Raw genomic sequence first — 15,000 nt, forward strand, 5'->3', positions numbered from 1 at the left:
GCATGCGCACATACATACAGAATACTTAAACTCTCTCTCTCTCTCGTACACCTGATACAGCCGTTTTCCCCTACTTTGTTCCTCCATCTTGTCACCTCTTCCCACTTTCTAATTCACTTTGCGTTCCTTTCCTGTTCCCTTCCCTGCCTACGTAGGACGCTGTATAAAATGACACTTTATTTCGCTTTATTTTGAGTACCACACACCATCATCTTCAGCTTAGGAAAGGGATACTGTATTAAAAGACTTACGGTATTAACAATCTCATTAACGTCTTCATTAGGGCAAAGTAACTATATATTTAACTCCTGCTTCCTCCAATGATTTTATAGACTGTTCCGTGAGATTTTATGAGATTTCGGGAGGTCATTCCAGTAAACACGAGTGATTTCAGTAAAAGAAAAAAAATGGTATATCAACATGGTTCCAATTCTCAAACCATTAAGGCGCTGCAGTGGTGATCTGAAGGTGGAAATGATTTGCTTCATAATTAACCCACAATTAGACAGGGAAACCTTTACAACGCTGGGTGGTAACCATATAATCAACCCATAAGTGTTCCCTGTATGTCAACAAGTGGTTTGGCGGAGGCCACCCTTTACGGGATTATGGCGTCTGACTATAGATAAATGGTTAGCTAGACAGATGGACAGATAGACAGACAGATAATTTGTAGCTATGTAAAGATGAGAATTGGACTCATGACTAGCATCATTCTAGTCTCAGTATATTACTATAAATCAGCGTTCATGGCGGATGGATGGGAATTTCAGGCTAAGTTAGGGTAGAAACAGGATAGTCAGATCAACCCTCCTGTCTGACCACACCTGACCATCCACCAAGCTGAAACGGGTTTGGGACTTGTCAGGTTAGGGTAAACGCACTACAGTGGCTCTGCTAAGGTGAGAATGATCGTCCGGTAGCAGCAAAAATTACACACACACACACACACACACACACACACACACACACACACACACACACACAGAACTATTATGACGAGACGAACACGAAATTTTGCGCATCTGACTTCATAGATCTCAGTGGCAAAAAGTGGAGTAAAAACCAGTGAATATACAGTACATGAAAAACGCTCACTGAGCCTTGAAGAAAGTATGGTATTTTTATTATAATTAATAGTAATAATAAAATTAGTAGTAGTAGTGGTAGTAAAATGGTGGGTGACAGAGACTTGGAGGCGCTTTGTCTGCGGCCACCCTTTGCGGGATTAGGGCGTCGGGCTATAGATAGATATATAGATAGATAGTAGTAGTAGCAGTAGTAGTAGTAGTGGTTGTAGTAGTAATACTGTAGTAGTAGTAGTAAGAGTAGTAATGGTGGTGGTGGTGGTGGTGGTGGTAGTAGTAGTAGTAGCAGTAGTAGTAGTAGTGATGATGATGATGATGATGATGATGATGATGATGATAAAAAAATAACACTAACAAAAAGTACAATCACCACACATAAAAAAAAATAAAATAATGGAAGCAAAACCACATAACCCCACCCTTCTTGGAGGTGACCGGAGCTCTCACCTCAAGACTCCCCCAAGGCTGCACACTAGGAAAACATACTTAGATCCACAGGCCGTTAGGTACACACTCCTCATCGCTGTCTACTCGCTTATCTACTGTTATCATGAGTGCTTTAGGTTTGATTAAGGGTAGATTAATGATGAGCAGGATAGATATGGATGGAAAAGGGAGAGTTAAGCATGGAAATACAGATAAACGGTAAATTATCGTACGTTTGGCAGAGTGGGGAGAGATGCTATAAATATACAACCGGTGTGGAAGATCACTGCATTCCCCAGTTGACACTTGGAAGGATAAGGTAGATTCTCTCTCGTAAGTATGCCTTTAACCTACTTTACTCCAGGGACCTCGTTCTTGCTTCAATCTTTCTACTTTTAAAGGGCTTTATTCGGCTTAGGAGAGACTTAGCGCTGCAGCCGTTTGATATAGCCGTCACTAACAACAGAAGTGCCAGAGGCCTTTCCAAAACTCAGTAAAATCGTCTAGAAGTAGTAAGAATAACAAAAAAAAAGTCACCGGAATGAAGGGGTTAAGTATGGTGTGTGTGTGTGTGTGTGTGTGTGTGTGTGTGTGTGTGTAAAGTAAATTAATGTGACAAGACCCTGGGTTTCTCGTAATTTTACCAAACGCAAAGCAACCATTGGACCTTTCAACTGGCAAATGCACAGTGATCGTATGTGTCTTTCTCTCAAGTGATTTCCACAGGCAATAACACTAATCAACTATGTACTTTCAAGGAGTTGTTATTGTTTTTATTATTATTATTATTATTATCATCATTATTATTATTATTTTACTTTTTACTGATCAGGCTACTACGTCTGTTACTACTACGATCATTATAATTTTTTTTTCTTTAGTCATTTCGACATAACGATGTAATTCTCTTTCTCGCTTCCACGGAATTTCAACGGTGATTAGGTCTCTCTCTCTCTCTCTATCTATCTATCTATCTGTCCATCTATCCCTTTACCGATCCACATCTATCCATATCTATCTATCTTCCTCACAGAAGATGGAAACCAAGACGTCGGTTATGGTAGTGGTGGCAATGGTAGTGATGGCAGTGGGCATGGCAGACGCTAAGGGCCTGGCACCCCCCCTGCCCTCCACCATACCCAAGGGCTGCAATGTTCACCCCCCAAACCCACCATCATCATTCTGCAAGGAGTTTTGCGATATATCGGGCGAATTTGGTCAATACTACTGCTGCGACTCCAAAGGTATGAACGGGTAGGGTGGGGTAGGGTAGGGTAGGATATCGTAAGGTAGAGTTGGGCTGGGTAGGGTAGGGTAAGGTAGGATTGAGTGGGGTGGGGAACTGTAGAGTAGGGCGGGGTAGGGTAGGGTGGGGTACGGCAGGGCTGGGTTGGCTAGGGTAGTGTAAGGTAAGGTAGTGTAGGGTTGGGCTGGGTAGGTTACGGCAGGGTAGGGTGGGGTTGAGTACGATTAGGTAAAAAAAAGAAAAAAAAAACGATATTAAACTACTCCCCCATTAAACTGTAGAGTCCCAAAGCCAGGATAGTGCAGTAGGAATTATTATTATTATTATTATTATTATTATTATTATTATTATTATTATTATTATGGGAAGATGATCAGCCTGCTTCCCCTGATGGCTTTAATATTTCTAACAGCTTCCAGTCCCTCCCCCCTTTTTTTTCTTTTTATCGCAGGACCAAAATTCCGACTAGGAAGTTCTGTTTTTTCTAATTCCTCTCATATTTTTTCACCTCATACTTTTTTTTTTATCCCTCTTCATACTTTTTCATCCTTCTGACACTCCTTTCAAATCTCTCTCATACTTTCTGCACCCCTCTCACACTTATTTTGCATCCCTTTCATTTTCTTCTTTCCCCTCACTTTCATAATCTCATCACACTTTTTTCACTCCTCTCACACCTCTTTCTCCCCATCACACTTCTTAATCCCTCGTAATTTTTCCACTCCTCTGACACACACCTATCTCTCTCTCTCTCTCCCCATCACACTTTGTTAATCCCTCACACTTTCTTCACTCCTCTCACACACCTTTCTTTCCCCTCACACTTTCTTCACTCCTCTCACACACCTTTCTTTCCCCTCACACTTTCTTAATCCTCATCACAATCTGATCTCTCACACCTTCTTCACCTCTCACACTTTCTCCAATCTTCTCACCCGCCTCTCACACTTTTTCCACCCCTCTCACCCGCCTCTCTCCCCTTCAGGTAATCGCTCCGGTCAGTGCCCCTCCACCTACATGTCTGACTCCGAGATCCGCCACCTGTGCGACAAGACCCAGCCCCATTACCCCTTCCACCTGGACTGCACCACCGACGCGGACTGTGAGCCAGGGAGGAAGTGCTGTTACGCCCCCGGGAACCACCAGTTACTGTGTCGACGAGCTGTTTAGAGGACCGTACACATGGGACTTCGTAACACTTCTTCTTTAGCGACTGAATTTCTCTAGTAACTCTTCAACATCCTATCGCATGCCACCTACACGGCTATTATCGACATGGGTTACATTGCTATAGAAGAGTGTTTAAAGGATCGTATATCTTGGACTTCCTAACATCTTTTCCTTGGCGATTTACTTTTACGTGTTATCTCTGAGTGCTGTCCTGCATGTTAATTATATAGCTTCAATATAAATAACATACAAGAGGATGCTAATGTGTAATAGGCAAAATAAATCGCTTGGGAAGAGGTTACGACACTTAGCTTGAAGCGGGAATACAGAGAGGAGGCTTCGTTAACAACTCTTCTTTAGCGACTTAGCCATAGTAAGCCTTGCATATTTTATCCCATGCCATCTACAAGGTTTTAATATCGACACAATTTACTCCAATAACCTGGAAGAGGATACCGAGGTGTCATGAGGGGAATCAATCGCATAGGAAGGAGTGTTACGACATCTACATAGCCAACATAGAATGCCATCCAAACATAATAAAAAACAGAACAAGACTACGATAAACAAGAGGATAAACGACAACAACAAGAGGATAAAGAGCAACAACAAAAGGATAAACAGCAACAAGAACAACAAGAGCATAAACAGCAGCAACAACAGCAACAACGATGCCTTCCAGCGAAACAAACAGGGACATTTCAACACCAAACTGTTTTTACTTTTTTTTAAATACAACTGTTATTTGTTATTTTAATAAATGTTATTCCTGTCAACCTGATGTTATACTTTCCCTCAACTCTGGTCTACCGAATGCAATAAATAAACAGAAAAACAGATACATAAATTAACAGATAAATGTAATAATGCTGACATTCGGTAAAACATGAGGAATTTTGAAACATGAAGATAACAGAAACTAGTCCTTTCACCTCAACCGAGTCCAAATCTTCTTCCTTTGGCAGCATAAGACAATGCTACGGCTCTACATTTCTTCCACAGCACTTCTTCCTGACTAGCATCATATTCTAGCGCTAATTTATCGCTATAACTCAGTATTCAAGATGGAGAGGTAGAAATTCTGGACCAAGTTAGAGGAGAATGAGTATAGCAACCCTAGCCAAGGATGACGAGTGTGTGTGTGTGTGTGTGTGTGTGTGTGTGTGTGTGTGTGTGTGTGTGTGTGTGTGTGTGTGTGTGTGTGTGTGTGTGTGTGTGTGTGTGTTTGCGGCCTCCAGACGATTTAGGAAAGACCCCTCGTCCTGTAGGGGTTAATGAAGGTTGTATTTATCCCTATCATTTTGAAAATCCCTCCAACGATAGATAAACAACCCTCCTACGATAGATAAAACTACATTAAAGTAGGAATTAAAAATAATGTCGGTTATCAAGGTGACGTTCTTAACCCTCTGTCTGCCACGATTTCTCTCACCTGAACAAAATCACCTGGTCTTAGCCTAATTAGAGTTCCCAGGTGTACCAAGAGAGAGAGAGAGAGAGAGAGAGAGAGAGAGAGAGAGAGAGAGAGAGAGAGAGAGAGAAATAAGCACACGGAAAACAAGAAAGACAGACAGACAGACAAATAAACCAAGCCAAAAACATAACCTCCTAGTCACGAAGAAGTGCTGGGAGCCTTCTAAACTACCCGCACTAGGACGCTCCACCTGCCGACTACCTGAGTTTACCGCAGGGCAAGGGAAGGGCAACTTTTGATGAGGTTAACATGTACTCTAATGGCCAAAATTCTCTTGTGCGTCTGAGGTCTTGAACTGAGAAGGTGAAATCGGAGGAAAATTTTGAGAGGTTTGGTAAATCATCATCATCATCATAACAACAACGGTAGTATCAACAAAAAAAAAAAAAAAAAACATCAGTAGTAGTAGTAGTAGTGGTAAAAATGGTAGTAGTAGTAGTAGTAGTAGTAGTAGTAGTAGTAGTAGTAGTAATAGTAGTAGTACTAGTAGTAGTAGTAGTAGTGGTAGTGGTGGTGGTGAAGGTGGAGGTAATATTGATGATGATGATGATGATGATAATAATAATAATAATAATAATAATAATAATAATAATAATAATAATAATAACAACAACATAACTATCTATCTATCTATATACCTAGGCTGCTTCCCCCAAGGAAAGGGAGGTAGCATAACAGCAACAATAAAACAAAAACAACAAACACAATCATCACAATCACAGCATCATCATCATCATCATCCTAACACATCTTTCCACACTTAACACTCCCTGACAACACCACACTACATCTAACACACTCAGCCGAGCACAAAGGTGGTCATTAAGCTTAACACCTGAGGAAACACACTATAGCTACACTGAGTACTTCTGGATAAAGTGTGGAGGTTGTCAGCCTTTGGTTCCTTCTTTCTGGATATAAATAAGAAGTACCACAGGAGAATCACCACACCACAGCATACCACACTACACCACCATCATCATCCTGTCACTACACTACACCATTTCATAACCACCACCACCACCACAACACCACAACCACCACACACAAACATTAACTCCCTCTCTCTCTCTCTCTCTCTCTCTCATGCTCACAAGGGCGTTAACAACAGTACACAAACAGCCAATTAGAGGGAGGTCGTCTGGGAGATATGAGTTCCTGGGTGGCCACTCTACCCGGACGCACCCAGTCACTAGTAGATGCGTAGATGGGTGGATGAGCAGATGGACAGATGGATGAATGGACAGATAAATGAACAAATAGGTAGGTGGATGGATGAATGGATGGATGAATGGACAGATAAATGAACAAATAGGTAGGTGGATGGATGAATGGATGGATAGGATTAAAGAGATGGGCTGACAGACAGACACAGACAGGGATAAAGAGATGGGTAGATAGATAGAATGTTTAACAGGTAGGTAAGCAGGCATACAAAGAGAGAGAGAGAGAGAGAGAGAGAGAGAGAGAGAGAGAGAGAGAGAGAGAGAGAGAGAGTATCGGCAATAAATAAGCTAAATGTACAAGGCCATAAATTAATATGTAGCCCATTTATTTATTTATTTATTTGTAGCAAGAGATGCAAAATAAACAAACAATATTTCTAAAATATTAAGCCTGTCTTGAAACATAATGGAGGTTTGATTTTGCTGGATGATTCTGTACTTTCTCTCCTGTTTACACACACACACACACACACACACACACACACACACACACACACACACACACACACACACACACACACACACACACACACACACACACACACACAGATCTTAGCTACGAAGAAGAACCGGCCTTTTAAGTTTCATCATCAGAATTATCATCAACATCATTCTTCTCCCCCTCCTTCTACTTATCATCATCATTATTATTATTATTATTATTATTACCATCATCATCATCATCATCATTCTCCTCTTCCTCCGTCTGCTTATCATCATTATCATCATCATCATCATCGTCTTCATTCTCCTCCTCCTCGTTTTAATCACCACCACCACCACCACCACATCATCATCATCATCATCATCATCACCTGTCGTATACTGTCAGAGACACTTGGCAAATCTTATAACCCACTGGCAGCATCCAACGCCCTCCAGTGGGGAAAACTTTAGAGAACTTCATGGCGGAAGTTATCAGTGTGTGTGTGTGTGTGTGTGTGTGTGTGTGTGTGTGTGTGTGTGTGTGTGTGTGTGTGTGTGTGTGTGTGTGTGTGTGTGTGTGTGTGTGTGCGTGTGTGTGTGTACAGGTATACTTACAGACCGACAGACTGACAGATAGAAAATAGATATGGATAGATACATAAACAAATAGACAGGAACAGTATACACAAACTCGTGAAAGACGTGGCGTAAGAAACGAGCATTGATCAAAGAAGAAAGTGCGTATTCTTTGGTGATCTTGGCACACGCGGAGACCGGAAGTAGGTAGGGAGATGAAGGGAGTGTATGGATGGGATGTGAGAGAGAGAGAGAGAGACAGGAGGTGTGGGAGGTGAAAAAGTTGATTTGATAGGGAAATGAGTGTGTGGCGGCGAGATGAACGATAAGAGATGATCTGATAGGGAAGTGAATGGAAATGAATGTGTGAAGGAGAGATGAACGATGAGAGGTGAAGAAGAAGATAGCCTGATAGCGAAAGGAATGTGTGAAGGATAGACGAATGATGAGGGGGGAAAAATGAACAGATGACATATCGTTAAGAGATCTTTGCATGAACTGATTTGAACATGATAAGGGCCGTCTTTTTTATCGTATGCTATAACCAGTAATAATTTACGACCTAAGAAGCATCCACAATACACTAAGAAAAATCAAGAACCACCAACACAACAAGCGTCACAAAGTTCATTCATTTCACACAAACACACGTAAAGCGGTAGACCTCCAGCCACAACGGAAATCGAAAAATAGATCACGTTTTGCGCCTGGGACTAAACACCTCCTGGCCTTCGCACCACCACCACAAAAACGAAAAAAAAAAAAAAGAAAGAAGAGAAGGAAAACATACATCAACTTGAAGCCCGAGGTGCTTCCTACGATAAATGAGGAGATAAAGACACACACACACACACACACACACACACACACACACACACACACAACGGCAGGGCGACACCAGCAGCCTCTCTTCATAGTCAATGTGGACTTGACTCCCAACTCTTTAGGCTCATCTAATTCACAACTCGATCATTTAAAAACTATTGACGTGAACGAAAAATAAAACGCAAAAAAAAAAAAAAAGTTTAGACGGTGCAAGTAACTATAATAAAAATCACCAGTTATGGAAAGAGAAAATTTTGATAGACAGACAGATACACAGACAGACAGACAGACAGACAGATAGACTGATAGATATAGAGGTAGATGGATAGATCATTATACCAATTCAAAAACAGAGAATCCACAAATTTCACCATATACGGGGGAAAAACCAAAATAACTGCTCAGAAGCCAATCATAATATTAATCAAATGGCAAATAAGAAACAACAGCAGAAAATGGAAAACAACAACGGGAATAAAAATAGATACATAATAGATATACATTAAAACTATTTGGGTGAACAGCAAAATAAAGAGAGAGAGAGAGAGAGAGAGAGAGAGAGAGAGAGAGAGAGAGAGAGACGGGCCTCCTCCCCCTCCATTCATAAAGTATTTCAGAGGGTGACCACTGCAGAATTAACCTAGATTTTTCTGGTTAAATCGCAACTGTGGTTTCATTAAGGCAACATTATTAACCAGCACTGCATGACGGGGCTCTAAATGGCTGGGAGAGGCGCATTAACACGCAACATAAAAAAAAAAAAAAATGAGTGGATGGTTATGCATATGAGGTGGAGTCAGGATTCCCAGGGCTGGAAGGGTGGGTTAATGAGTTTGTGGCCCATTTCACTGGCATGATGTAGATTAGTTCTTCTGATTTATTTTTCTTTTGGTGGTGGTGGTGGTGGTGGTGGTGGTGATGATGACGATGATGATGATGATGATGATGATGATGATGATGATGATGATGATCTCTGTACAAAGGTTACGATGCCCGTTCATGAGGTCGAACTGCCAACATTATGATGCAAATTAAGAAAGAACCCAGTGCTAAGAGCCTGAAAAAACGAGAGAGAGAGAGAGAGAGAGAGAGATCCGACACATGGCGTTTAAAAGACCGGGGATGATAGGCAGAGGGAGTTGCAGGCTGAGGAAGAATGTTGCAAAGGTGACCAGACACTGCAAACATGAAGGGCTGAGAATACGGCATCGGTTAACTCTTGCAAATAAAAGCAACACAGATCCAAGCAACCACCAAGCAAGCCTGAAGCAAGATAAGCAAGCCTGAAGCAAGATAAGCAAGCCTGAAGCAAGATAAGCAAGCCTGAAGCAAGATAAGCAAGACAAAACGAAAGAGCGACGCAAGTTTTTGGCAGGTCTATATGATGTTTAAGAAGTTGGACACACTGACTTGAAGGAAGGTAGCCTGTGTGTGTGTGTGTGTGTGTGTGTGTGTGTGTGTTTGTGGATGGCTGTATTTCTATGTCTGTGGGTCTTGTGGCAGATCTGTTAACACTATTATAACGAATTTCAAATCCTGGCCAATTCCCAGCCCCAAACATCGGATTGATCTCCCGCCCTCTCCAACAGCAGTCCAACACTCTACCACCTGACCACTACCTGCTCCAATTTAAGCCACGAGATGCAAGCAGGTCAGTCAATAGGTCAGGGTGTGTCAGTCAATCAGTCAGTCAGTCGGTCAGTCAAGGAAAAGTGTCAATCTACTGGATACTGAGTCGTACTGTGGGCTTTGGGATTCCGTAACTCCTCTTCCTGAGCGATTTGTTTTGCCTACTAAACCTCAACATCCACTTACATGTTACTGATGCAAAATGTTCCGGTGTAATATTCGAACTAAATCGCTAAGGTACGGGAGCTCAGAATACGGCCCATAATTGCTCTCCCAGTCAGCCCATCACTACAAGACCTCTCCCTTTAATAGCCTAATTCTGACCTCGACCCGTGACCTCTGACCTCTGTCGATCTGCACCCTAATGGAATCCCTCTTTCCCTGACCCACACAAATATAATGTGATAATTTTGTGCCATACCGAATCATGTTGTTCATTAGATATTTCGTTAACACACATAGAGTACTTACATATATACTTACATACATACATATACACATGCATACATACATACATACATACTCACACAAGGTACATACATCATAATCCATACATATACATACATACATCACATACATGCATATATACACATTCATACATACGTCTTCGGTGCTGCCAGAAATATAGTAGAAATAGCAACTTTCCTTTTTTCAGTCCATCATTCTTCGTGCGTGAGACAGGGAGGGAATTGAGGGACGTGTGTATAGCCAGGCAATGGAGCGGCCTGGTATTATCAGTACCACCACGTGAAGGCGTCCCATCCCAGCACCTCACTCGAAATGCAAATCCTATAAATCAGTGAAACAGGTACCCCCACTGCCCTGTCCAAGTGAGTTACCATCCACGCATCAGATGGGCAAAACAATAGCCAGTGTGTAGGCCGGCGCTCAACAAATATTTCCCTCCAGCGACAAATACCTCCCTGCCAATTCATTTTCCGTATATATGAACACGTGGATTAATTATACAGGATATTGTTGGACGGGATTTATGCTAATTTCCCGCACACTGTGATATATTTACAGAGGCGCTGCTGCCATGATGATATTGGTGAATTATAAATGGCGATATTTTTTTTCCATCTTGCACTGTTGCGAACAATGATATGGATACTCACTCTCTCTCTCTCACACACACACACACACACACACACACACACACACACAATTTCCTTTCATTCCTTCTCTCTCATTTACTTCGTTTCTCCCCCCGATCCCTACCTCACTTCTTCGTCCCCCCCTCCCCCCCTCTCTCTCTCTCTCTCTCTCTCTCTCTCTCATGTTTTTCCCTCCAGGGTAAAACGGATGCTTTCTTTTATTCCTTGCTCATTGCATTCCCTCCACGATCCCTTACATCTTTCTCTAAGTCGAGGAGGAGACATTGCGTTGAAGGAATGACGAGGAGAAATGGAGGAAGAAATGAGAGAGAGAGAGAGAGAGAGAGAGAGAGAGAGAGAGAGAGAGAGAGAGAGAGATGGACGAAGGATGGAGGGGAAATTGATTATAATGGGCAGGAAGAGACGAATAAAGGGAAGAAGCAGAGACGGAGGGAGGAGGAGGAGGAGGAGGGGAAGATTCTGTGTATGTATGTAAGTGTGTATGTATGTGTGAATGTATGTTTGCAGGTATGTATGCATGTACCAGTACGCTGGGCTATGTACAACATGTACTGTATATATTAGCCACGCTGACGGACACATTATCAAATTAATCAGTGTGTGTGTGTGTGTGTGTGTGTGTGTGTGCAATGGGACAGTGTGGAAGGGAAAGGAAGACTTAAAACTGAGTGTGCGAGTGTCTTGGAGGAGAGAACGCTTTACCGACTGTAAACAGAGAGAGAGAGAGAGAGAGAGAGAGAGAGAGAGAAGACACGAAACAACACATACACAGACAGACACAGAGCAAGGAGTAGCAAAAATCAAACCCAAATAAAACTGTTTGCTTCCGTGACGACAAACACGGTCATAAGGAAATAAAGGAAGCCATACGTTTGTCATCTAAGGCAGGATCTGGCCAAACACACTGGCGATGGGGAGAGAGAGAGAGATGGGATGGGTGATGATGATGATGATGATGATGATGATGGTGATTGTGATGGTGGTGATGATGATGATTACGTGTGTGTGTGTGTGTGTGTGTGTGTGTGTGTGTGTGTGTGTGTGTGTGTGTGTGTGTGTGTGTGTGTGTGTGTGTGTGTGTGTGTGTGTGTGTGTGTGTGTGTGTGTGTGTGTGTGTGTGTGTGTGTGTGTGTGTGTGTGTGTGTGTGTGTGTGTAAATCAGGGAAAAATAAAATCACGCCACAGAACAGAACCAGGAAGAAGGAAGAGGGAGGGCGGAAGGAGGTAAGAATCTGATAAAAGCCATAAGAATGAAGAAAGGTTGTAAACTCGGCTCATGGATAGCATTCTCTTGAGCTAGGGGGCTTTCCTTAGCACTTCTTCGTGACTATTATATTTCATTGATATTTTACATTTAATTTTTGACTACTATATAATTCTATTTTAGTTTAGCGGAGTGGAGAGGATGGAAAGGACTTTAATGTACTGGTGTTGTGATGAGAAGGGGTAGACTGAGTTGGTTTGGACTTGTGGAGAGGATGGAGGATGACAGCTGGATGTGGAGGGTGGGAGGTGTGAACGTTGAGGGTAGAACTCCAATTGGCAGACCGAAAAAGACCTAGGACGAGGTCATAGCCCGTGATGGAGTGAATAAAGGGGCTGCTAGAGATCGAGCAGAGTGGGAACGGCGCATGCAACGAAGGGTAAGTTAAAACAATGAACATTAACCCCTTCAGTACCGGGCCAGCATCATTCACTTGCCCGCAGACCACACGAAGGGAAATAATTGATGAGACAGAGAGAGAGAGAGAGAGAGAGAGAGAGAGAGAGAATCCTGCAGGCGTCTTCAGCGGGTGAGGCAGGAAAATAAAGCGAGAAGAAGAGCCAGGAAATAAGGAAAAGGAATGCCAAGAGGAGCGGATGGAGGAAGGCGGTGCGGACACGGGAGGAGGAGGAGGAGGAGGAGGAAAGCTGCCAGGGATCGAGTCAGCATCTCCTGGTTCTGTCCGTGCGGCCATCTGACAGGCAGGCCAGTCACTGTCTCTCTCACCTCCTCATATGTCGCAATGCAGTAGTCATAGAAACTCAGATAAGTTACCCCTTGAATGATGCTAAGACATGAACAAACGCTACTTCATAATGCCCAGTGCTATAGTCGACCATATTTAGATAGACAGACTGATAGATAGACAGACGGATAGATAAAATGGATGGATGGATAGATAGACAGACAGGCAAATGCAAAGACAGAAAGTTACATAGAGAAATACACTTAAAGACACAGACATATACTGTAGATAAATGGAGAGAGAGAGAGAGAGAGAGAGAGAGAGAGAGAGAGAGAGAGAGAGAGAATAGCTGTCAATGCTAAACTTATGTCACCGTAAAATCAGAGGCACCTGGCACACACACACACACACACACACACACACACACACACACACACACACACACACACACACACACACACACACACATTTGGAATCAACGAGAAAATCCCTCCAAATTTAATTCAATATGAAGTAATTTTGTGTGTGGGGAAGCAGAGGAGGAGGAGGAGGAAGGAGAGAAATGAGGAGGAGAAAAGGGGGAGGAGAGGGGAGGGATAGACAGAGGAGAGGAAGGGAGAAGAGACGGGGAGGGGGGGGGAAGAGGAGAAATGAAAGACGCGGAGGAGAAGGAAAGAAGGGAAAGGAAGAGGAGAGAGAAGAAGAGAGTTGAGGAGGAACGGAACAACAGATGGAGAAGACAGGCAACAAGGAAGAGACGAAAGGATGAAGAAAGGGAAGAAGGATTAGTGAAGGAAGAGAGGGGGAGAGAGAGAGGATTGGAAGGGGAAGAAGAGGGAAGAGGAGAGGAAGGAGAAAGAGAAAAGGGGAGAGAGGAAAAGGACAGGAGAGAGACAGGAGGGATGGAAGGGAAGGGAAGGCAGGAGAAGGAAGGATGATAAAAAAAAAAAGGAGGGGGGGAATTCTAAGTCTCTCTCTCTCTCTCTCGTAATTTACCTGTCTACCTTAGGCTCCTCTAAGCCCACGGCAAAATCTTTTCCAACATGAAATTTTTCCATTAAAAAAAATATATTACATTTTTATTTATCTTGTATTTTACGTGGAACAGTATAAAAAAAAAATGCTGAGGGAATATTCCATTTTTTTCATTATTATCACTATCACCAAAGTCGTTTTTATTTTTATTATCATTATCATCATCATCATACCGTCATTATTGTTGTAATCATCATTATCAGCAGCGTTTTTCCTGCCACCATTATTATCATCACCAAAATTATTATTATTATTATTACCTCTATCATCATCTTATTGATCATTATCACCATCCTCATCAAAATATCAACATTTACCTCTATGTACTCCGTGTGTGTGTGTGTGTGTGTGTGTGTGTGTGTGTGTGTGTGTAAACAGAATATTTTTTTATTTGTCTTTCTTCCGAGCCAAAACACACACACACACACACACACACACACACACACACACACACACACACACACACACACACACACACACACACACACACACTTTAATTTCAAACGTACACGAGAAAGGCAAGAACAGAGTAAGTTGAAATATCAGCTTCTGGCGGAACGGTAGGGAAATGAAGCCGGATTAGGCGTGACGCGCCGAATGAGATGTCTAGAGCGAGATGCTTAGTACAAATACGTGGCCTCTGCGCACTTCCGGCCGCTGCGCACTTCCGGCCGCTGCGCACTTCCGGCCGCTGCGCACTTCCGGCCGCTGCGCACTTGTTCTTACGGATGTCTCTCGGGCTTCCACCTCGATTCCGAAACGTTTGCAAGTACACGGGTCTGCTTTCAATCCTCTCGCAATTGCAACAAGAT

The 15,000-nt window shown here is 42.7% G+C and overlaps 1 protein-coding gene across 1 annotated transcript; it reads left to right on the top strand.

Annotated features, from left to right (window-relative positions):
• The first annotated feature begins 1,817 nt into the window (after window positions 1-1,817).
• Window positions 1,818-4,656, top strand: LOC145416632 (uncharacterized). The gene is made up of 3 exons (XM_080285570.1): window positions 1,818-1,847; window positions 2,548-2,758; window positions 3,746-4,656. The coding sequence occupies exons 2-3, from the start codon at window positions 2,551-2,553 to the stop codon at window positions 3,928-3,930; spliced, it is 393 nt and encodes a 130-aa protein (XP_080141696.1). The 5' UTR covers window positions 1,818-1,847; window positions 2,548-2,550; the 3' UTR covers window positions 3,931-4,656.
• Window positions 4,657-15,000: the final 10,344 nt, after the last annotated feature.

The sequence above is a fragment of the Coenobita brevimanus genome, chromosome 13, assembly GCF_032717465.1.
Source record: "Coenobita brevimanus isolate Jiangsu-jjx chromosome 13, ASM3271746v2, whole genome shotgun sequence".
Taxonomy (NCBI): Eukaryota; Metazoa; Arthropoda; class Malacostraca; order Decapoda; family Coenobitidae; genus Coenobita; species Coenobita brevimanus.